At 40.2% G+C, this 24,894-nt stretch overlaps 1 protein-coding gene across 4 annotated transcripts in view; it reads right to left on the bottom strand.

Annotated features, from left to right (window-relative positions):
* LOC138250333 (acetylserotonin O-methyltransferase-like) overlaps nucleotides 1-24,894 on the bottom strand; it is a 480,756-nt gene that overhangs the window by 403,510 nt on the left and 52,352 nt on the right. For 3 of the 4 annotated variants that reach the window (XM_069205104.1, XM_069205106.1, XM_069205107.1), the window contains exon 2: nucleotides 14,173-14,275. The exons of the other annotated variant lie outside the window; for it this stretch is intronic. In XM_069205104.1, the coding sequence (XP_069061205.1) occupies nucleotides 14,173-14,275 (103 nt within the window). The remainder of the gene's footprint in view (nucleotides 1-14,172; nucleotides 14,276-24,894) is intronic. 4 annotated transcript variants of the gene reach the window in all.

The raw sequence follows: 24,894 nt of genomic DNA, 5'->3' as shown, positions 1-24,894 counted from the left end.
TGCACATTCAGAGGGTGCTGGGCAGAAGGGCCCCTGCACTGCTCATGCCAGGGGCCCGCTGCACCGTGTTTCTGCCAGCCTTTTCATGGAGGAGTCCCCAGAGTCCCCCACAATGAAAAGGCTGGTGGAAACTGGACTCGTGATCAGGGCAGCAGTGCTGAACTCAGCACCGCCAAGGCTGACCACGACTCCGACCGCCGTCAGCCCGTCGGTAACCATGTTCTTGGCGAAACGGCAGTCTTCAGTTGGTCTCACTTGCCTGTGTTGTAATGTGGTGGTCAGGCCACCTGGAGTGAGGCAGTCAGAACGTCACCGCGAGGCTGGTGGTTTCATGACCACCAGCCTCATAATCAGGCCCTTAGATATCCAAGCAGTGAAATGGAGTAGCATTTTGGGAATAAATACTGAAGGACTGAATTTAAGCCAGGTTAATTGTATTAATATGTCTTTTACAAATGGGGATATCATCATAAAGACTGCTGATCAAGATGTTTGAGAGACGGAGCCAATATGCTGTATGTGTTTGTAGGATGCCCAATATTAAATGCTTTTTGGGAGCAGATTTTAAGACTTACGTGTTTGAGCAATTAGAGAACCTACTAGCTCCACAAAATTGAGACTGCTTGGATATGATAATTGTGAGAATATTGGTAACTCTGGGGAAGTAGATGATGAAATTTATTTTTTGCTATTGTAATTGCCCATATTTACATTTCATCCAGGTGGAAGGGATCAGTGTCACAAAAGAAAGGGGTTAGAGATTTGGAGCCCTTGCACACTGAATCCTCCAGTTGAGGACAATGACAAGGAGATCACATAACTGTTTAACATTCTACAAATGTAATGTATGTTTCAGCTTTTATATGCAATACTTGAATTTGAAACGGTTCTTTTAAAATCTTTTTTAAACATCCCCCCACCGCCACCATGTGTGCACCATATTTAAAATACGGCCTACCATGGCGCAGGGTAGGGGGCAATTGTGTCTTTTTTTTATGATGCTATTGATGTACTTTGTAAGAGCCAAGCCAAAATGTTGGCACTACTCCTGCAGAGTACATAGGGTCCCATTGTAAACAATGGTGTGCCCCTTTTTAACGCCTTCTCAGAGAAGATGTTCAAAGTGCTAAAAAGAATGACGCAAGGAAATCTGGAGCAGGCATATTGTGGCGCAAACGGGTACAAAGTGGCGCAGTGCATGTGTCATGACCACACAAACTTGCCAAGTCAAATCAAAGAAGTGCATGAGAAAAGCAAAGAGATATCCTCAGTGGAGACAGCAAAGCCCAAACTGAAAGAAGGTTTGCAGAGTAATCTTGCGCTTATTTCAAAGGAAGAATCAAGAAGAGAAGATCCAAGATGGCTGCTGTGAGTCCTGAAGGTTAGTTACAGTTCTAGTCTTGCAATCGGTTGGTTGCTAGGTTACGAGCTCTCCAGCTGGAAGCCTTGCACTTCAACTGAGGTCTGACAGGAATCAGCTGTATGGAGAGAGAGCGCGCTTCAGAACAGAAACTCCTGTGAGGTAAAATTACATTTGAAGATTATATTACAGAAAACGGATAAATATTGTCAAGGTTTATTCGAAGAGTTTGATAGTAGACCGTTCCCGTGGAAGTCGGCAAGGTCACAGAGTTAATGTATGAATTAACCTTATGTTTACAAGGTTCTTGTTTAAGATATTAAAGTCAAAGAAAAAACGAACTTTAAAAGAGCAAGTATCTACAAATGTCAAGGTTATAAACGAAGGCCAAGTTTAAAGGAGAACCGAACTGTTAACAAATAAGCATTTACAAATTCAATGGTAATAAACCAAAATAGAGTTTAAAAGAGAAACAAACTTAAATAAACAAGCATTTACAACTACAAGTTATCGACAGATGTCGAAGTAAGGAAGGAGAAACTAACTGTATTAAACAAGCATTTACAAATACAAGTTATCAACAAATGTCGAAGTAAAAAAGGAGAAACGAACTTTAATAAACAAGCATTTACAAATACAAGTATTGACAGAAGTCACAATAAGACAGGAGAAATTAAATAACATCAGCTGATTTGAAGAACGCATTATCACCAACTATATATATATAGCAACATAAAACCAATCTCTAACAAAGGTTGAGAAGTTCTTCCAGAATCAGTAATAAGCATTTTTTTTAAGAAGAGCTATCATTTATAGAGAGAAGCAAGGCTACAGAGAACTCAGGGTAAGTGAAGAAATAATAGAATTAAAGAGAATTAAGTGTTGAGAGTAGAAAGTGAAAAAACTGATGTTGTATGTCCCTAGTAATTGCGACTGTGACTCTTGCAGGTGCTGTATCCAATCTTAGATGTGAAGAGGCAGACTGAGTACTGGCGTTCATCATCTCTGTGGCAGTCTCTCTACCATCCCATTCCCCTTTCCCCCTCCGGGGTACTCAGCACGAAGGATTAATATTCATTGTGAGTAGCTCGGGTCGGGACTGAGGAGTTATCTTCTGCTTCTGAGGAAATCGAATTGAAGTATCCTGACAGATTGAAGTGCCATCACCCTAATTTTAGGGAAAAAAACAGATTTCCTCCTGAGCAGAATGGCAGAAGGAATTGATATAAAAGCATTAGCCACCGTTTTGGAAGGGTTACAGAAACAATTAAATAACACCATAGAAGAAACAGTCCAAATAAAACAGCGAATAAATGAATTAGGGAACACCGCTAAATCAAATGAATCTGTGTTTTCACAAATCCCTAGCCCTTCACAGTCTGCAGGTATATCCACTCAAGTAATTCATGCAGTTTCCCCTATTATTCCTTTGGCTCAACCCGAGCGCTTCAGTGGGGATCCAAATAAGGCGCAGATTTTTCTGACCCAATGCTCATTGCATTTTTTATGTAGACCAGTCATTTTTTCCGAAGACCAGTCCAAAGTGGCATTTATATTGTCTTATCTGAGAGGAGATGCGGCCGCATGGTCCATGCCAATAATTTCCAGAAATTATCCTGTTTTATATAATTTCCAAAATTTCAAGGACGAGTTCTTAAGAATATTTGATCGGCGAACTGCAGCTCAAGCCACTGATAATGAACTACTGGAAATCAGGCAAGGTAATAAAGATCTAGTAGCCTATCTGGCTCTTTTCAATAAACTCATTGTAGAGACTGCCTGGCCGGAGTCAAAAAGAGCCGCCATATTTTATCGTGGACTGAGAGATGAATTGAAAGATGCCTTAGCACAAGTTCCAAATAGACCCACCGAAATTTCGGAGTTAATTGATCTTGTGTTACAGATTGACCACCGGTTAACTGAACGAAGAGCAGAAAAGAGAAGAGAGTATCAACCATTTCCCCTGAGAATTGATTGTGTTAGAAATGATCATACGAGAGCCGGAGAAGGGATAACGATATAAGAACCAATGCAAATTGGTTCCATCCGAGGTCCTTTATCTAAGGAAGAAAAAGAGAAAAGAAGAGTGAATCAACTATGTTTATATTGCGGTGCATCTGGGCATTTTGTTAAAAACTGTCCCAAGAAATCCAAAGCTCTTCAGTCGGGAAAAGGCCAGCTTCATCAGTAGAGGGAGTTGCCCTGATGAAAGCAGAACCCAAGACAACTCCTTTAGATCAACGAGTGGCGAATACCTTACAAACCGCAGCGCCACATTTGGTACAAACAGTATCAGTTAAGACCCTTGAGAAGGAAATTCAAGGGATCTCAGTTATGATAGACTCTGGAGCTACGGGCAACTTCTGTGATATCAAATACGCTCGTAAAATGGGTATTCGATTTATCAAGAAATCTACTTTGGAAGTAGGAAGAGCTGTGGATGGAACCAATCTTTCTTCAGGACCCATTTCCCATGAGACCGAACCAATTCAGATGCAAGGTTTTGGTGGACATCAGGAGCAGATAAGCTTTAATTTGATAGATGCTCCACAATTTCAACTCATTTTGGGTCTGCCCTGGCTTACAGAACATAATCCACAACTTGATTGGAGCAAAAGAACGATCAAGATGAATTCCTCTTACTGCAAAGAGAATTGCTTTCATGATGGAGTGGAAGTGTCCACCAAGTCCCAAGCGGCCTGTTTATCATCACACTCTTCAGTGATCTATGCACTAAAGACAGCAGAAATCCCAAAAGAATATGAGGATTTAGTCGCCGTTTTTTGATGAAAAGGAGGCTGAGAAATTGCCACCACATCGACCCTACGAGTGCAAAATTGAACTGGAGCCAGGTGCGATATTGCCATCTAGCAGAATATACGCATTGACCGAAGCAGAGAATCAACATTTAAAGGAGTATTTGGATCAATATCTTGCTAATGGTTTTATTCGTCCTTCTGAATCTCCAGTGTCATCCCCACTATTTTTCATACCAAAGAAGGATGGGAGTCTTCGAACTTGCATTGATTATCGAGCCCTCAATCAGGTTACCATCAAGAATCTATACCCACTGTCTTTAGTGTCAGTTTTATTAGATCAAGTAAAGAATGCTAGAATCTACACCAAATTGGACCTGCGAGGAGCATATCATTTGATTCGAGTGGCTTCAGGGGATGAATGGAAAACCGCTTTTTGGACTTGATACAGATTATTTGAATATCAAGTGATGTCTTATGGGTTATGCAATGCTCCCGCTGCCTTCCAGCATTTCGTTAATGATATATTACGAGAATTCCTCGACTGGATTGCCGTGGTTTATATAGATGACATTTTAATCTTTTCGACAATCTACAGGAGCACATTTCCCATGTTCGATCCATCCTCACAAGGTTGCAAGAAAACCATCTCTATGTAAAATTGGAGAAGTGTGCATTTCATGTGGAACGAGTTGAGTTCTTAGGATTCATTTTGTCATCAAAAGGAGTTAGTATGGATCCTGCCAAGATAAAGACAGTGCAACATTGGCCTTCTCCTTGCAATGTCAAAGAGATCCAGAGTTTCTTGGGGTTTGCTAATTTTTATCGAAGAGTCATATCCAATTTTTCTCAAACAGTTACACCCATTACTCGATTGTTGAAGAAAGGAGTGAAATTTGAGTGGACAAAAGAAGCTGAAAACGCTTTTAATTTTTTTAAGAATTCCTTTGTCTCAGCTCCAATCTTGCTCCACCCCAATCCAGATGAGCCATATTATGTGGAGGCAGATGCTTCAGATGTTGCCATAGGAGGTATCCTTTCCCAGCGTCATAAAGATACAGGTCAATTACATCCAGTGGCCTATTTCTCTCGAAAATTAACACCACCAGAGATAAATTATTCAATTGCGGATAAGGAGCTATTGGCAGTCAAAGAAACTTTTCGTGAGTGAAGGCATTACATTTTGGGAGCTAAGCATAAAGTGACCGTTTACACGGACCACCGAAATTTACAGTTTTTAAAATCAGCTCGAACTCTAACAGCTAGACAACTGCGTTGGTCCCTATATTTTGCAGACTTTGATTTTGTTATCACTTTCAGACCAGGAAAAGTAAATGGGAAGGCAGATGCTCTATCTCGAACTGATACTGGTGCAGTTAAAGAGCCTCCAGAAAAAGAATTATTTATTCCACAAGAGAAGTTCATATCTTCCATATTGCATGAAAATTTAACCAAAGAAATTCAAGAAAACTTAACATTCGAAGGAATGCTGAAGTGGTCCAAAGAAGGCCAAGGAAGAGAAATCAAAAAAGGTTTGCCATACTTTAAAGGTGCACTGTATGTTCCGACTGTGGAGCTGCAAGAAAAAATTCTTCAGGCTTATCATGACGATCAATTGGCTGGACACAAAGGAATTCAAAAGACTCAAAATCTAATACAACGAAAATTTTGGTGGCCAAAAATGAAAACTCAGATAAGACAATATGGGGGTTATTACAACTTTGGAGGAGGTGTTAATCCGTCCCAAAAGTGACGGTAAAGTGACGGATATACCACCAGCCGTATTACGAGTTCCATAGGATATAATGGACTCGTAATACGGCTGGTGGTATATCCGTCACTTTACCGTCACTTTTAGGACGGATTAACACCTCCTCCAAAGTTGTAATAACCCCCTATGTGTCAACTTGTGACAAATGTCAAAGAGGGAAATCAAATAGAACAGCTTCACAAGGTCTGTTAAGACCTTTGCCCACTGCACCCCATGCCTGGCATACTGTTACTATGGATCTTATAGTGGACCTCCCTAGTAGCCAAAGTTTTAACACTATCCTAGTTTTTGTAGACACTTTCACTAAAATGGCGCATTTCATTCCTTTGAAAGAAATCCCTCGGGCCCCACAGGTTGCACAGTTGTTTACACAACACATAGTATCCCAAAAATTCTAGTTTCAGAGAGGGGGTCCCAATTTGTTTCTCGCTTTTGGAAGGCCTTTAGTAAAAGATTAGGAATTGATTCTTGTTACTCTACCAGTTACCATCCTGAAACCGATGGGCAAACAGAGAGAGTGAATCGAGAGTTAGAACAGTATTTAAGACTCAATTTATTCGATAAAGAGAAGGAATGGCCCGAGTTGATGTGGGCAGCTGAATTTGCTTACAATAATGCTGTTCATTCCACCACTGGGTTCACCCCCTTTTATCTGAACCATGGTAGACATACTAATGTAATGTTGGGTAAAGAAGATGATTCAGTGCCTGCAGTAGAAGAAATGGTGAGGGATTTGCAGACCACGTTAGTTAGGGCTAGAAAAAACATAATTCAAGCAAAAGACTCATATAAGACTTAGGCTGATAGAAAAAGAAGAGAGAGCCCCATTTATTCGAAAGGAGACAAAGTTTGGTTATCCACTCGTCATTTACGACTCAAAGGAAATCGCAAATTTCAGCCACGATTTATAGGCCCATTCAAAGTTGACAAGATGATCAATCCAGTGGCAGTTAAATTGCAGTTGCCAGCTCATCTAAAGATACATCCTGCTTTCCATGTCTCCTTGTTAAAGAAAAGTCCTCCAAATTTACATCAAAACTCCCCTCCAATTCCTATCCAGATTTGCTCTGCAGAAGAGTATGAGGTCAATCAATTCTTAGATTCAAAAATCCGTAATGGCCAGCTTTATTATCTAATTGATTGGAAAGGTTATGGTCCAGAGGAACGATCCTGGGAGCCGCACGAGTATGTACATGCTTCAAGATTAGTGAGAAACTTTCATAGAACCTACCCAAGCAAACCTAAATTGGAGAACTGTTCCTTGAGGGGGAGTACTGTCATGACCACACAAACTTGCCAAGTCAAATCAAAGAAGTGCATGAGAAAAGCAAAGAGATATCCTCAGTGGAGACAGCAAAGCCCAAACTGGAAGAAGGTTTGCAGAGTAATCTTGTGCTTATTTCAAAGGAAGAATCAAGAAGAGAAGATCTAAGGTGGCCGCTGTGAGTCCTGAAGGTTAGTTACAGTTCTAGTCTTGCAATTGGTTGGTTGCTAGGTTACGAGCTCTGCAGCAGGAAGCCTTGCACTTCAACTGAGGTCTGACAGGAATCAGCTGTGTGGAGAGAGAGCGCGCTTCAGAACAGAAACTCCTGTGAGGTAATATTACATTTGAAGATTATATTACAGAAAACGGATAAATATTGTCAAGGTTTATTCAAAGAGTTTGATAGTAGACCGTTCCCGTGGAAGTCGGCAAGGTTACAGACTTAATGTATGAATTAACCTTATGTTTACAAGGTTCTTGTTTAAGATATTAAAGTCAATGAAAAAACGAACTTTAAAAGAGCAAGTATCTACAAATGTCAAGGTTATAAACGAAGGCCAAGTTTAAAGGAGAACCGAACTGTTAACAAATAAGCACTTACAAATTCAATGGTAATAAACCAAAATAGAGTTTAAAAGAGAAACAAACTTAAATAAACAAGCATTTACAACTAAAAGTTATCGACAGATGTCGAAGTAAGGAAGGAGAAACTAACTGTATTAAACAAGCATTTACAAATACAAGTTATCAACAAATGTCGAAGTAAGAAAGGAGAAACGAACTTTAATAAACAAGTATTTACAAATACAAGTATTGACAGAAGTCACAATAAGACAGGAGAAATTAAATAACATCAGCTGATTTGAAGAACGCATTATCACCAACTATATATATATATATAGCAACATAAAACCAATCTCTAACAAAGGTTGAGAAGTTCTTCCAGAATCAGTAATAAGCAGTTTTTTTAAGAAGAGCTATCATTTATAGAGAAGCAAGGCTACAGAGAACTCAGGGTGAGTGAAGAAATAATAGAATTAAAGAGAATTAAGTGTTGAGAGTAGAAAGTGAAAAAACTGATGTTGTATGTCCCTAGTAATTGCGACTGTGACTCTTGCAGGTGCTGTATCCAATCTTAGATGTGAAGAGGCAGACTGAGTACTGGCGTTCATCATCTCTGTGGCAGTCTCTCTACCATCCCATTCCCCTTTCCCCCTCCGGGGTACTCAGCACGAAGGATTAATATTCGTTGTGAGTAGCTCGGGTCGGGACTGAGGAGTTATCTTCTGCTTCTGAGGAAATCAAATTGAAGTATCCTGACAGCATGCATTGCACCTCTTTCTAAATATGGTGAGGGGATTTTGGACATCTAACTAAACATTAGTTAGTATCAGATGCTCAAAATAGGACTCTAAAAAAGATGAAAAATAGGGAGAGAAAGGTAACCGTCTGCATATGGCCTCTAGGTAAAAAATGGATTTCTGAAGAGATAATGGATGCCACAAAATCAAAATTATTGATTGTTAAATCTAAATCACCTACTCATGCTAGGTAAATAATCATTGAAAAAAACTGCAAAAAATAAAGGGAAGAGAAAAATTGCAAAATAAACCAACTCAAGGGGAATTATCAGTAATACCTGTAAAAATCTAAAGGTATAGTGGAAAATCATTTAGAAAGAAAATTCCAAGGGATCTCATCATTCAAGCCATTCACATGGGTGCGTAATTTAAACACCCATCGTTGTTCTAACTCAAAAAGAGAGTTAGGTGTGTTGCATGAGTCAATTTGTAGCACGACCCACCACATGTCGTTAGGGCTATGTCTTTTGTCAAGGAAGTGTAAAGCCAGTTTAGTCGTGGCACGGCCACATCTGATGTTGCTGCGATGTTCGTTAATTCTAAGTTTCACTGCTCGTGTGGTCATACCTATATATTGTAAATTGCAGGGACAAGTAATCATGTAAACACAATTTTTTGTGTTGCAATTCGTGTGTCTCAGTAGATGCCACGGGCCTATGGAGTCAAATTCGATGGTTTTTAATCGTTTAGTAAGGGTGCATGTATTGCACGTACCGCAAGGGAAATGCCCAGCTACTGGTGGTATACCCCATAGTGTTTGTGAATAGGGGGGGGATACAGTAGGGCGGGGTCTAGTATGGACGACTAAATCCTTTACATTAGTGGTGCGTTTAAAGGCAAATAGAGGTTTTTGAATCTGAGCCCCACCACTACAGAGAATAGACCATCTCTTATTCACAATTTTTTTGATAGTTTTGGAAAGAGGAGTAAAGGTCGACACACACGTGAGTTTAGGGTCTGGGTCCTTTGAATTAGTAGATAGTAAATTGTCTCTGTTACAGGACTTGGCCCGTTTGTAGGCTGTCCTGACCACCTTCTCTGGATAGTGGCGATTACTCAGTCTAGTGGTCAAATCATCAGCTTGGGAGGAGAACATACGGGTGGTACTACAGTTCCGTCGGAGTCGGAGAAACTGACCATACGGAAGGTTATCTCTTAGTGCCTTAGGATGGTGACTCTCATACATAAGGAGACTATTACGGTCTGTGGTTTTATGGTAAGTATGAGTGTGTAATTTGCCATGTTCAATGCAGATCATGAGATCCAGGAAGGGTATCTCTGTATCCGAGACAGAAGATGTAAATTTCAAAAAAGGGTTCAATGTATTAACCCAGGTAGTAAAAGCTTGTACTCCAGAGAGGGCACCTTGCCACACGATCAAAATGTCATCGATATATCTACGCCAAAGTTTAATGTTGGTATGAAAGGGGTTGGTGTCAGGGAGTATAAACTTTGATTCATAGTCAGACATGTATAGACAAGCAAGGCTTGGTGCGAAGGTGCTACCCATCGATGTGCCACGAGTCTGAAGAAAGAGAAGATCCTCGAACTGGAAGAAATTTTCTTTCAGGGCTAGAGATGCACAGTGCATGATGAAATGTACAGGGGAAGTGAGTGTCTGGCTGACTGAGTGAAGAGCAGTTTCAACAACTTCCAAAGTGGCCTCTTGTGGAATATTTGTATACAAGGCTTCAACATCAAGAGTGATGAGAGCATGAACTTCAGTAGTTGAATTGATAGGTGAAATCAAGTTGAGGACATCTTTGGTGTCCTTCAAATAGGTGGTGGATGTCTGGACAATCGGTTGTAAAAATTTGTCACAAAAAGTGGAGAGGGGTTCAAGGATGGACCCTATCCCCGAGACAATTGGACGTCCCGGGGGAGGTATTTTGCCCTTGTGTATTTTGGGGAGGCAGTAGAAGTAGGGGATACGCGGGCTTGTAGTGTCCAGAAAAACGGCCTCATTGCGTGAGATCCAAGTGTTCGTTAAGGCTTCCTCAATCATACCTCGTATTTCGGTTTGTAACCTCTTCGTTGGATCTATGTTGGTCTGTGTGTAGTAGGTCGAATCCCCCAATAGACGTAAGCATTCTTGTCTGTAATCAGATGAATTCATTATCACCGTGGCTCCCCCTTTATCCGCAGGTTTGATGACAACACTCATGTCTGTAGATAGAGTTTTTAAGGCATCTCTCTCAGCATTGGAGATGTTGGAAAAACTCTGTTTGGGTTGTAAAGCAGATAAATCATTTAGTACTGCTTTTTCAAATGCTAGCACTTCGTGGGGCATAGAGAAGGTTGGGGGCATGAAAGTGGATGATTTTCGAAGGCCTGTGTCAGTGGGTTGGTCAATATGGGGGCGGTCCTCAAAGAAGAATTGCAGTCTAATCTTCCTAAAGAGATGAGACATTTCACAGTGGAGGCGGAACGGGTCTTCTCTGGGAGTAGGGACAAAGCCCAGTCCTTTATTCAAGACTTGTAGTTCAATGGGGGAAAGTGATCGGGATGATAAATTGATCACTAGATCCGATTTGGTGGGTTCTTCCCTTGACTGCGTGTCACCATTTGTGGTTCGTCCTGTGCCCAGTGTACCCTTCTGCCTCTTCCTCTCCTTCTGCCTCTTCCCCTGCCACGGCCGCGGCCTAAAAAAGGCATATATGGGAGCATGGGGCGTGGTTGATAGAAGGGAAATGGTTGTTGCCATGCTAAGGGTTGTCCAGGGGGATAGTGGGAGTGTCCGGGGTGATATTGGGGGTAGTGATAAAATTGATGGGTCCCATCATCATCAGTATTCCACCAGTCGGATGAGGAACTATTGCTATATTTCCGTGGTTGTTTTCTTGATGTGGAGGATTCATCAGAAGAGGAGGAAAGTGTCTCAGTAGTGAAGTCATCAGTGATGTAGGGGTAGACTTTTTCACGGTTAAATCTCGTGATGTCTTTTTGTAGTTTCGTGATTTTCTGTTGTGTTAAGAACTCCCTATTATCATTAAGTTCAGAGTTGATTTCTGCTAATCGGTTCTTGAAAGCGGCCAATGAAACTGTGGTTTTAAGAGCACCTTCCATGAGTGTAATCTGAACCGTGATGGAATCAGCCAAACGTTTGGAAGTGTTGATAATGAGAACCAACCAGTCTCTGGTGCATTTCCATGCTACTTGGGCCCAGTCTTTTCTGAAGGCTAAATCTTGCAGAAAAATCCTGGGCATATTTGAGACGAGTAGACCATTAGGGGCTATATTTGCCCTCAGGTATTCGGTCATAATGGTGCCGTGTAAGACGGTTTTAATCAAGTCTCTTTTGAGTGCAGACAACTTGTCCCACTCTTCTTTAGATGGACCCGAGGGTCCAGCGCCATCATTTCCCAAAATAGAAGGAGTCTGTAAAATAGTAGATACTATATCGTCATCAAAACTCAACCCTTGAAAATTATCCATATTGGGGGTGTTTTGAGAGGTAATGTTAATCCCACAGCTAAGCTGCTGTACTAATATACTGAGAATAAGGGAGGGATCAGGAGGAATTATGGTCCAGTGTATATCCTCCTTAAGTGAACATTGAAAATCAGCGATACACTGTTCCAATCATATAAAACAGAAAATATATAGTGACCGGGGTCCTAAATTCTAGGAGCAAGGGGCCTCACACACCCATGGGGTGTCATGCTTCATCATAGGCGCTGCTCCTCGTCAGACTGGCGCTGCAATGTCTGACGGGCACCACCCCTGATGGGGGGGCTCTTTGCCGGAGATCTTAATATGTGGTGGTGCCGTGACCCCAAAGGTGACTAAAGAATCAACGGAGATCAAAAACAGGTAAGTAGTTAAAATTGACTCTCAAAACTGCCACTGGGACTGTAGATTTTATTGGACCCAATGAACGGTCAGGGCCAAGGTTAAAAATTAGAATCAAAAGAGTGAATAAAGAAGTTAAGATCAATCACTCTTGTAATGTAGAACATATCAATGAGAGGAGTCTGGCAATTCTCCAAAGACTACCACCTCATGGGTCAACATGTTTCGCATCCTGGTGGTCCAAACGGATCCAGTGATGCTTCATCAGGACCTTATGTGACTATATGTATCTCCTGAATAATAAGGGCCACATATATTTATCAAGAAGTTAATACAAGTGTCTCTCAACCAGCAATTAGTAGGGAGGTGTAATAATCACTTACATAAATATGGAATAAATAATTCTAACTCGAGCCCTGCAAAAGAGAAGTACACAGGTTATACCACAGTAGGGGCGAGTCATAGCTTTACACATATCATAGGAAAGAAAGGGTGACCGTGATGTGCAGTGTAAGTATTACTTCGTGAACAACATACATGCAAGTGCTTGTGAATACAAGCTTACCGTCCTAAAATTGAAGGCGTGCATCCTAGGATTACACGGACCAATAGTCCAGCGCTAAACAACGTCTAAACAAGGGGGAATACGAAACAACAGAATCAGTTAAGGGAAAGGGAAAGTTTCCAATCAAGTAACTCATATGTGTTTTGTCATAGGGGTCTCAAATATAGTAATCATAGATTCATAATTAGTATCGTCACAGGAAGTATGGTAAACCAAACGAGATGAATGCGGCAATGAATATCTGTAAAGTAGCTGTGGGACAGAGTGGTCCATAGAAATCAATGAAGATAGCAGACTATGTTGCGTTACTAGACATAGATCCTGTCTAGAAGAGAAGGCTGGGCAATGCATAAAGTCTTGGGTATCAATATTTTCTGTTTTATATGATTGGAACAGTGTATCGCTGATTTTCGAAGTAAAAACTGCTACAGGGTGAGAGAAGTCAACACTGGTTCACCAAAGGGCTGCGGGAAATGAAGAAACAAATAGTTACAGAAACAAGATGATTAGTCTCAGAAGCAAAGAGTGTGAAAAAATGGATACATCGCAACTGAATACCATAAGGTCATCATACCATAAAGAACGCTGGAAGGCCAATATGCAATACTTCTAGGAAATTTGGACTAAGCTCCTCTGGTATGGTATACATCCAAGTGGAAAAGATTTCTGGGGTAAGATAAATAAGTTGGTAAAGGGGCAGGCTCAACAACAAAATGCGCAGATTTCAGAGGAACCCTGGATAGTACATATTCAAGAAATGTATGCCCAGCCTGCTAATTTTGGTAAGAACATAAGTCAAAGGAACCAGAAAACGTTGTCCCTAGAGCCCAGTGGGAGCACTATGGAAGTACCACAAGGAGGTCTATGTTCAGGCATGGAGCCCAGGAACATTGGACAGTAGAAGCCTACTAAGCTTACCGACCCAAAGTGACTAGGGGCAATCATAAAGAAACTGAAGTCAGAAGGAGCAGCAGGCCCGAACAGACTACCCAATGTTCTTTTCATGTATGACATGGTTTTTGGGCCAATTACGTAACTCCCCTTTTTTAATCAGATCTACAAGAGGCATGTTATTCCTCCATCAAGGAAGGGGAACATATTCCATCTGATCTATAAAAAAAGGCAGTCTTTCATCACCAAGCAATTATAGGTTAATAGCATTGATCGACATGGAAGCTAAACTGTACGCATCCTGCATTCTACAAGATCTGCAAGCTTGGGGTAATAGGAAACACCTCATTCCTAACACCCAGACGGTCTTTAGGCCGGGTATGGGAACAACAACAAGCCTACTGGCACTTACCATAAGGACCAAAAAGGACAAAAGGAGTAGAACACGTCTATTTGCATGTTTTATAGATGTCAAATCAGACTTCGACCATGTACCCTGTAATCCACTCTGGTGACTAGGAAAAACAGGGGAAAATGTTAAATGTAATTATGGCTCTTGACAACAACTTATTGCAAAGGTCAAATTAGGAGACAGTAGCAGGGTTACTTCAACAATTTACATGGCACACGGCCTGAAACAGGGATGTGTTCTCGTACGGTGTTTGTTTAATTTATACTTGGCCGACCTAAATAACTACTTGAGACAGACAAGACAGTGTGCCTACAGTACGTAGAACATATAGAGGTACTGAGCCAGACACCAATTGGCCTGCAGAGATCAATCAATATGCTAGTCACTCATATTAAACAGCAAGGACTGGAGTTGAATTTAGAGAAATTAAAAGTAGTGTATTTAATGGACTGCAAGTATATGTCATTCTCCTGGAATATAAGTGGCATGCAGTTAGAGGCTGTACTTGATTACAAGTATTTGTGCATTCACATTGGGCTCTCTTTTAAGAAATATCTAGCCACATTACAAGCAAAAGCTCACTCTTTAACATTTGCATTTAAACTCTTGAAAAAGAACTGAACTGTCCCTCACACAGCCATCTGCTGAAGGTAATGAAAGTTCACCTCATCACAACAGCGGCTTGTGGCCTGGAAATTATGCACGGTAAGGAAGCTGACTTTCGAAACCAGCTGCAAACAAATGTTTATAAAGCAGTCTTCACCTTGCTGAAATCAAACTCCCCAGCATAAGTATGGCTTAAGTTTGGGCTCAAAAATCAAAAGCAGCAAAGACTGAGCATCGTTATTAAGTTGTGCAGCAAACTCCAGTCACTGAGAGTGGGTCCCTGAATAATTGATGCTTGCGGAAAATAGAGGCGCAATTAAAGGACAAACAAGCAAATTCCTGGGGTGAATATTTATGCAAGGCTTTAGAAGAACTAGGTGTTCAGGACACATGGGAAAGCAACATACGTGGTTCGTGGTGACCTCCCCGCTGGTGTAATTATGAGTTTCTCACTAGGTAGGCGGGTGTAAACCTCAGTTTCTGCCCGCTGGCCTAGTGGGAAACAGACTACAGCATTGTCTCTGGCTGGTAGCCAGCAGGGTGTACTAGCCCCCGAGCAATATTTACTGTCTGCAAATGCATTGCGATGGTGCTGGGCAGGGGGACCCCTGCACTGCCCATGCCAAGTGCATGAACAATGCAGGGGCCCCCCTGCAGCCCCCTGTACCTGTTCTCCATGAGCCTTTTCATGGTGGTGTAACTGCCATTAAGAGGCTGGTGGAGAACAAGGTCCTAATCCACAGGACAGTGCTTCATGCAGCGTGCCCTGGTGGATTATGATCTCCGCCACCGCCAGGCCTCCAGGATCAAAGGTCCTGGCAGACCTACCGGTTTCCTGGTGGTCTGGCCACCAGGGTTTTAATGTGGCGGTCCAACTGCCTTAACACCAGTAGTCCTGACCGCCACCGCAAGTGTGGCTGTCTGAAAACCGCCACAATCATGATGAGGCCCTTTATTTGTATGTAATGGTTTTAATTAACTAAGCAATAAAAATTACATGTAAAACTTGAACTTGTATTCTGAATTTATGTTATCATTTGTGCTAAAGTGAAATTAATTCGATTTTTTTAACAAACATGTATTATAGTTTTTTTGGTATTGTTGCATTTTTTGGGGCTTCGGAGTGATCATTGTTTCATCTTTTTAATTTTTTGGGTTAATTTTTTAACTTATGCACTAAACTGTATGTTCAAATTGTGAGTTTTTTGGGGTATTGAATGGATAGCATTTAACATTCTACATCAGTCATAACTGATTGATATGTGAACTTTTAAAATGTTTAAGATGTTATTTTATTGCATAATTGTGTTGTAGTTTGTTGAGGTATGGATTAAATATTAAGCTTGAAAAGTGTATGCATACTTTTTTAATTATTGAAAAACTAATAGATCAAAGTTCATTTGTAGATTGGCAATTGATAAACAGTATTTGTAAATAATCTTTCAAATGATAATTATTATTTTACCTGATTTGAACATATATATTTGAAAGGGTTGTGCAGTAGTCTTTGGGTGATTGTTTAGGATGTATTTTATTATTACATTTATTCATTTTTCTTAAAATTTGAACAATTAGTTTTGTTTTGTAAATGTGTTTAGTGGTATACAAAGGTTGTTGAAATTGATTTGCTTTATTTGGGAGTTAAGGTATAGTGTTTATTGTAAGAATTGTTTCAGATATTTTTATTAAATATGTTATTAATTTATACATTTTTAAAACAGTATTTTTCATACAAAATCCTTTTATGATTTAAAAAAATGATATTCAAATAATTTTAAGCAGGAATCATACTACTTGAGTGTACTAAATATGCAGCCCAGATGTATGCTCTTTCCCCAATGTTTGTTGGAGGGATATTAGCATAGTAAATCTGACCTGCCATATGTTTGTAATTTTCTGGGATTGTTGTTAGAATATTAGAATAGCAAATCTGATCTCCCCTTGTATATGCAATTTCCGAGTGTTTGTTGGGCTGGAGTTAGAATAGTAAATATCAGCCCCCCTCTGTCCCCTAATGTATGTACTTTCCCAATGTTTGTCAAACTGGTGTTATAATAGTAAAGCCCCCCCTCATTTATGCACTTTCTTAATGTTTGTTGGACTGGAATTAGAGTAGTAAATCTGAACGCCACCATGTATGTACTTTCTGTAATGTTTGCAGGACTGGAGTTAAAAAGTTAATCTGACATACCCCGATATATGCACTTTACATACTGTTTGTTAGACTAAAGTTAGAATTTTAAGAGTCAGATCTATTAGGGATTTATATTGCTTTTATACTGCACAGATTATTTGCAGTGGTCAAAGTTGTATTTACAAAGTAACAGAATATAGGATAGGCTTATTTTTTTTTAGCCCTTTCATTGTGTAAAATCTGCAATGTTCTGTGATGCATGAAATCTATTTTAATGTTTGCACAGAGTGTGAAACAATGGATATCCAACACAAAACCTATGCAATACAATTTACTATTTTCACCCAGATTCATGCAGTGTAACACAAATGTTGAATTGCGTGGAAAATAATGTATGGTCAAAGACGAAGCAAAATTCAGTGCAAACACATCAGTATGTAAAATGGTATCACTGTATCCATTGAATATTGATCTGCAGTTATGAACATTGAAATGTTGTGCAACACTCTGTCACTTCAAAAACGGAACATGCAACAAAGAGAAATAAATTAGAGAATGTATTTACAAAAAGTCTTATTGATTGACTGATTGGAGGGAAGAGGATTTCATCAACTGCTTCAGACTCAACTGAAAAATTACTGTAGACCCTAGGAAGCCCATAGGGCAGGGTACGTGTACTTTTAAGTTTTGCATGTCCTGGTAGTGAAAATATCCAAAATTTAATTTTGACTATTACGAGGTTTGCCTCTTCCATAGGATAACTTTTAATATTCCTTACTACATTAAATAAGCTCCAATTTCAGATTGGGAACAGGTAACTATTTCATCTTTGGTGGCTTTGGAATTGTAATGAAAACCCATATTTAATGGCAAGTTGGGCTTTCAATTACAATTTTGAAAAGGCCACTTTTAGAAAGTTGACATTTATCTTCCCTTAGCCTTTTCATGCCTGAAACCTCTCTTGGATCACTTGACTGGGTGTAACCTACAGTAAGACTTTGTGAGTTCCTCCCAGGCAGTCACGCAATAGAGGGACTGGATGTGCCTGGATGGGTCATCTGCTGGCAGGATGAGAGGGCAGAGCTGAGCACAGCCCCACTTTCACTTCAATAGGGAGTTCTCTGTCCTCACACAAAGGATCTAACATCTCTACATTGTTGCTGTAGCCAGTTTGGAGCCAGGTTATGGGAGTTAGGAAATTCCATCCCCATCAAAGCCACTATCTAGAAGCTTCTTTCACCTTCAGAAGGAGAGCACTAGAAGCAAAAAGGGGACCTCAGAGACCAACTCTTCAGTACACTTCTGGACCTGTGGACTCTGCCAGGAAGAACTGTTGTGCTGCTGAAAGGACTGCTACTCTACTGGACTGCTGCCCTGTTGGACTGACGTTTTGCTGAGCTGCTGCTCTGCTGTCATCTTGCCTGGGTGAGGAAAGGTAGGCCTGTGACTTCATCTTGAACCCAGGGCTACAACAGTGACTCTAAGGGCTAGTCTTCTGGCCTCCTTGTCTGAGCCTCAGGGACATAAAAGGCTCATCAATATCCTAGACCAGCACCTGGACCTAGCAGAAGTGAATTCCTGACCTGCAAGTGGTGCCCCACGTCCTGGACCCTTAGTGTGGCTTCAGAAAGCTATATATGTAAGTTTCAGGGCTCTTTGTGACCTTACACAGACCCATTTGCACCCAGATATCACCGCCAGCACTGCCACTGAACATAAAGCTCAGTCAGCCGCCACTTCTCGCTGCATTATTGACTGCTTGCAGGAATTACCAACACAAAGCTATAACAACAACCATTTGCAATGCCTAGCCTGCTCTTCACGCTATTCCAGCAGCCTCCTGTGATGCTCTCCATGCTCATCGTGGCCCACCTCACCATGAGTGGGACTCTTGGTGGTGATTTGAGAAGGTAAAACTTTCTGCTGGACTAATGTGGTCACTGCAGCCAACCTACACTCCATTGTGGTCAGCCTGAACTTGTGAATTAGACCTAGTTTAGTGTGACCAGATATCTATAGTTTGAACTTTGTGCTTTTTGGCACCAGTTTCATTAACATTTTTAAAATGTATAACTCTGGTCCTATTTATTGTATTTTTGTTGCTTTGGTGTCAAATATTTTATTAAAATTTACTTTTTTCTGAATGGGCATGGGATTTCTTTGGATTGTGTTTTTTCTTTAAAACAGTTTGTGTAATGCACACATACTTTATACATTGACTCTAAGTTCAGCCTAATTGCTTTTTGTGCCAAGCTACCCAGGGCTAAGCACAGGTTAATTTAGTGACTTTTTGTGGTCCACCCTACAAGGATTAGCTGTTTCTTGATCAGGGTTCACACCCCAGTCAACCAACAACCTATTTCCCCACATGTCATACCATTGTATGTGAATCTCTTGATTGTAATCCGTGTCTGCGATCTGAATCGTTTCAGATTACATGTGTCTGAGTGACTGCGATTTCCTAGAGTGCCCTCTCATTGCTCCTAACAACTGTCCTCATTGCCATTCTGAAAATTAAGTTCATGAAATGTGCATATTCCACAAACTGTACAATAACAAATACAAGTGAAGCAAAGATTTTACCAGATTGCACAATTCCAGCATGTTCTTATTGCATTGGATTGTACATAAATTTCCAAGAAGTTCTCATGATTATTACATTTCAGGCATCATCATTTGAGAATGTCCTATCAGAACATTCGCTTTTACTTGTAATTGTTGTAAAAATTATTTCAATTTTTTTTATATTTCTTTAAGGTAATACTGCAATGCTATAGCTGTTTTAAAATGTAATGTTTGGTAATAATGGAAAATGTAATTTGTTTTATAATTTATTTTGTTGGACCTGCTAACTAATGTAATTGATGTACTTGTTACAAAAAATTTTAAGAAAGTATTAATGCTTTACAGTTTTTAATTTTAAAAAATATATAATTAAAAAGTACCTCCAATTTATTTTTAAGTAGCAAGGCTATGCTCTAGAGCAATGGTTTTTAATCAGGGGCCTCCGAACCCCTGGGGGTCCATGATGCCTATTCAGGGGGTCCACGACTGGCAATGAAATAAAATATTATTAGAAAATTATTAAAGTATACATACATAATAACTACAAATTCAAAGATTTAAAATACTGGAAGCTAAAGCTTGATTCATCACACCAGCCCAAATAGAGCAATCATAATCTAGTATGAATGACTGGTGACCTCAATTGAAGTAGCACTGCTATGCAATGACAAAACCAAGGTATGGATTTGGACAAAAAAAGACAGAGACATGATAGTATTCAGCATATCACTTTGCATTTATAAAATCAAACCACATTTTGAAATGCTCCAGTTTTCCCATTAAAATTTGATCTTATACATTTATTTGTTTGTGGATTAAGTAAAGTATTCCATAATTTGTGCATTTGTTTGATGAATATGTGTTATTGTGTTTGTTTTTGAATATGGTTTTGAGGGTCAGATCTGAGAATTTCCTTCAATGGCATGCATCAGTGGATTTTGTTGAGGGCCACAAAAGTCAAAGGTTTAAGAATTCTCTGTTGTGCTGGCATTCTTAATGATACTAATGGTAAATCCAAAATGTTTGGCTGAAAATAGAAACATTTCAGGGCTAAAAGCAAGAAGGGTAATAGAGCATACATTTTTAATTTAGAAATTGAGACTTGGAATAAATTGTAAGGAAAAAATTATGTGCTTTATGTGTGTTATTTAAGTCATCCTATATTACACACCTGTTGTTGCATCAATACGGTTCAATAAACAATCAAAAAATATTAACGAGGACATTTACTTTCAAATGATTTTGAAACATAGTAGGGTCGATTGAGAATAACGGATTTTTTTTAATAATTACAGGATTTTCATCTAAAAAAAGTATTGTAAAGTGGCAGTTTAAATAAAAATATTACCTTCATATTTTAAATTAACCACAAATGATTGTTTCAGGACTTATCAATTTAATAAATATATATGTGTATCATAGGTTATATTATGAGATAAACAAATTGTGTATGTTAAAATTAAGAATAATAAAAAATATTCATTTTTTCTTTTTTCTTTTATTATGTACTAAATGTTGCCATAAATCTCATTGCTTAAATTTTCAACAAGTTTTGCAAATAGTTTAGGTAAAATAGTTATTTTACACATTTTCATTTATCATATTATGAGCAACAACACACAATCAAAAAGTTTATTCAAAAATATGTTTTTAAATATTTATAATAATCAATCCACCATGCCCACTGGCTAAGTCTACAAACGATATGAAAAATCTACAATACATAGTAATCTACTTAATTTAACCTACACTGATACTATTCTAAACTTTCTAGAAATTAAGCCTCAATATAAATCTAATACTCTCCCTTAATTCAACAAAACATTTAACAATGGTAAAACAGTCTAACATACTAATCTACTTAATTGAACTTACACTAAAACAATTCAAATATTTCTAGAACCTAACTCACAATATATTGCTAACCCCCTTCATCATCACCAACAACAAATTTGTAACAAACAATATCAATTAATAAACAATCTTAAAAGTAAATTAATTTTGCAATTGTGTAAAGCCTCTCAGTTTAATGTATTACATTTATCAGTACATGCCTTATTTGTCTGTTTAAACTTTGGCAAATAATGTTCAATATTTTTGAATATGGGAGGAAGAAATAACTTTCTGGCAATTATTTGATTTTGTTTACAATTGATTATTAACACCTCCATATTCATTCTGTTTTTTTTTTTTATTACAAACCGGGGTTTTTCAAATTGCTAAATCACTTATATCAATTAATGAGTGGGTATTTCCAGGGAGCTCTACTTTAAACACTTCTGCTCTATGGATCCATGCTCATTCATTCACTCAATTTAACTATATTGTGTTTGGATGTAAAGAAGTGAAATTGTTTCCTCTGGAAGATTTATGCTCCCCATGCGCCATAATAGACAAATAGAATTTTCAAAAAGTATGTTTTGAATCAGTACAAAAAATAATTGGATGGAGAAAGCAAAAGAAATTGGACATTGCATTGGATCCCAATCAGCCTGCTCAGGTACTAGTGGCACAGCACTCCAAAACTGACATGATGAGATTGTAAATGTAATTTCCCCAATGTATTAATATGTGTTAAGATTTTTTAGGAGTTTTTCAAAAGATTGATCTGAAGGAGGTGTGCCACCATGTAACTTAAATTTTGAAATGCACCAATGACTGGGGACCAGAATTGCATGGGTCATGGAATAGCTTGAGTTAGGGTCTGATTACGAGGCTGGAGGTAGTTGGACCGCCATCCTCGTGTTGACGGTTTGACTGCCGCAACTGTGGTGGTCCGACCACCACATTACAACTTTGGTGGTAGGTCAGCCAGGGGACCACCGTCCCCACCAGGAACATGGTTCCCGATGGGCTAAAGGCGATTTGAGTTGTACTCAGGCAGAGTGGTGCTAAACTCAGAGCCGCCTAGCTGATTACAACTCAGCTTTCCACCAGACTTTCTATAGTGGGGGCCCTGCCATGGAAAGGCTGGTGGAAAGCCAGTGGCAAGTGCCACAGGGGGGCCTTGCCCTGCCCATGGCATAGGCAGTGCAAGTGCTGCACCTGCCCAGCACTATCGGAATGCGCCCTGTCTGCTTTGGAATACTATGCTTTGCAGACAGTCAGCATATCGTTGGTGCTGGTGTGCTACGGAATTTGCCTCGGCTCCCTTAAGGGTGGACGTGAATACTACTTCAATCCATTTAGATTTTACATCCACTAGTACTTCACCATAGCTTTTCTGCTCAGGCAACTGACATAATGCTCCAATGAAGTCCGGGCACAATTTCCCATACCTCATCCATGTCACATAAATTCTGATCATCTTTCACTACACCCACCTCTACTTTCAGTCGCTTCTTTGCATCTCTCAGTTTTGTTTCAGCCTGTAACGCCTTGAAATACATTTACAGGAAAGAGGAGCATCTTTAGTCCTACTCTTAATCTGCCCTTAACCCAGGTCTGACTGTCTGCAAAATTTAATATAGTCTAATACCTATTACTTTGTAAATTCTAGTAAAACTCACTGATCCATGTGGAATCTGATCCTGGTAGTTCTGAGCTCTCTTGTTGCACAATGAAAACCTTTTTTTGCTTGCTGTTGTCTTTAAAAGACCCTTGCTTTCTCAGTTTGTAGGCTCTACTTTTTCTGTTCATCACCCACTCTGTGCCCTTTCCTTCTGCTCCTTCTGCTTTACCCCCCTCTCCCCATGTGATCCCATTATGCCCCTCTCACCTCAACAACACGATTTATGGAATCTGCTCCCATTTCTTTGCTTTCTCTCTTTGCAGCCTATTTTTTTCCTTTATATGGCCAGCTCTGTGCCCCCTCTTTACTCTCTCTCCAATCTCAGTCTTCTTCCCTTTAAACACCATACTACTTACAGGTAATGCTCTGTTTTTCCTGTTTGAGCCTCTGTTTTTTTCTTCCCTCCCCTGTTCTCTCTGCCCCTCACCTCTCCACTCACTAGGCCTGCTGACTCTAAGAGCCTCATAACAAGTCTGGAGGTGCAAGGACCGCTGGACTCATGGAGACGTCGGACCACCTCATGCCAGGCGCTCTGACTGTCACAATATGATCTTAGTGGTCGGACCACCAGGGTACCACCATCCACCCCAAGAACATGGTTCCCGGTGGCATGACCGCAGTCGGAGTCGTGGTCAGCCACGGCAGCACTGAGTTCAGTGCTAATGCTCTGATCACAAGTCCTGTTTCTGCTAGCCTTTCCATGGTGGGTTCCCTGTCATGGAAAGGCTGGCTGAAACACAGTACAGGGGGCAACAGGGGGGCTCCTGCACTGCCCATGAATGCCTTAGAAATGCGCACTGTCTGCTTTGCACATTCTGAGGGTGCCAGAGGCCCCCTCTGTGGGACAGCATTGGCTTTGGATCCTTGTGGGGCAGAGGCGAATGCTACTGCACGGTTTCTGCCTGGCTGACCGGCGGTAACCTCTGATTTAAGAGGTTTCTGCGGGTCAGCCTAGTGGAAACATTGTAATGGGCCGGGGGCGAGGCCACCAGTTCCGCGGCGGTCTCCTCTCCACAAGTTTGGTGGTCAACTTGTCCGACCACCAAACTCGTAATGAGTCTCCTTATCAGACCAATAGCTTGGTACTTCATTGACTAAAGTCAAAGGGACTTTTCAGATATACAGTTTTTTGGTGATAAAATATTTTTAGATTAACTATAAAAGTTTGCGAATTTTGTGTGATTCTGTCCATCATTAATAAAAGCGTACATCCGGCAAGGCCTGGTTTCCTGCCCCCTCCTTTTTTCCTCCTCCATTCCCTCTCCCTACATATTTTTCTAGGCACAGCATTTGGATTAGAAAGTTTAACACATCACCATCCTATTTGCTCGTTGCTGGGCAACTACTTGGCTGGACATGCAGGTAAACGGACAAGGATGAGAGAAGGTCATGCAACCTCATGATCCACCTTTGTTAGCAGTCCTATAGGACTTCTCATCCTGGGTGTCAAGACTAAGTGCAGAGAGGACATGGGCAACTTCCCTGTTTGGGCCTGTACAGGTCTAGTAGGGCCTATGACCAGAAATTCTGCCCATATTTAGACCTATACACATTAAGCAGGAGACATCCATATCAACAAATATGTACACAAACTATAAACAAATGCACACTTATCACTCCCAACAAACAAAGCTACTCCACCATCCAGTCATCAAACGTTATCCAGCTCTACAAAACATTCCTACAACCCCTTTGACCCCAGCATCCACCAAGGACCCCTTCATTAATAGGCAAACCATACCTCTGTGGCAAACTACAATCCAAAACACAAATTGCCAATACACCACTAACCCACAATGCACACATCCATTATCACCTCAATCTCACAAACCCTTTCCTTTTTCTCCATAAATCCTTCCATTACTTTTTGCCTACTCCGAACATTGCTCAATCCAGCATTCTCAAC

The sequence above is a fragment of the Pleurodeles waltl genome, chromosome 8, assembly GCF_031143425.1.
Source record: "Pleurodeles waltl isolate 20211129_DDA chromosome 8, aPleWal1.hap1.20221129, whole genome shotgun sequence".
NCBI lineage: Eukaryota > Metazoa > Chordata > Amphibia > Caudata > Salamandridae > Pleurodeles > Pleurodeles waltl.
Note: the sequence above shows the minus strand (reverse complement) of the source record. Positions and strands in the feature narration are given on the sequence as shown.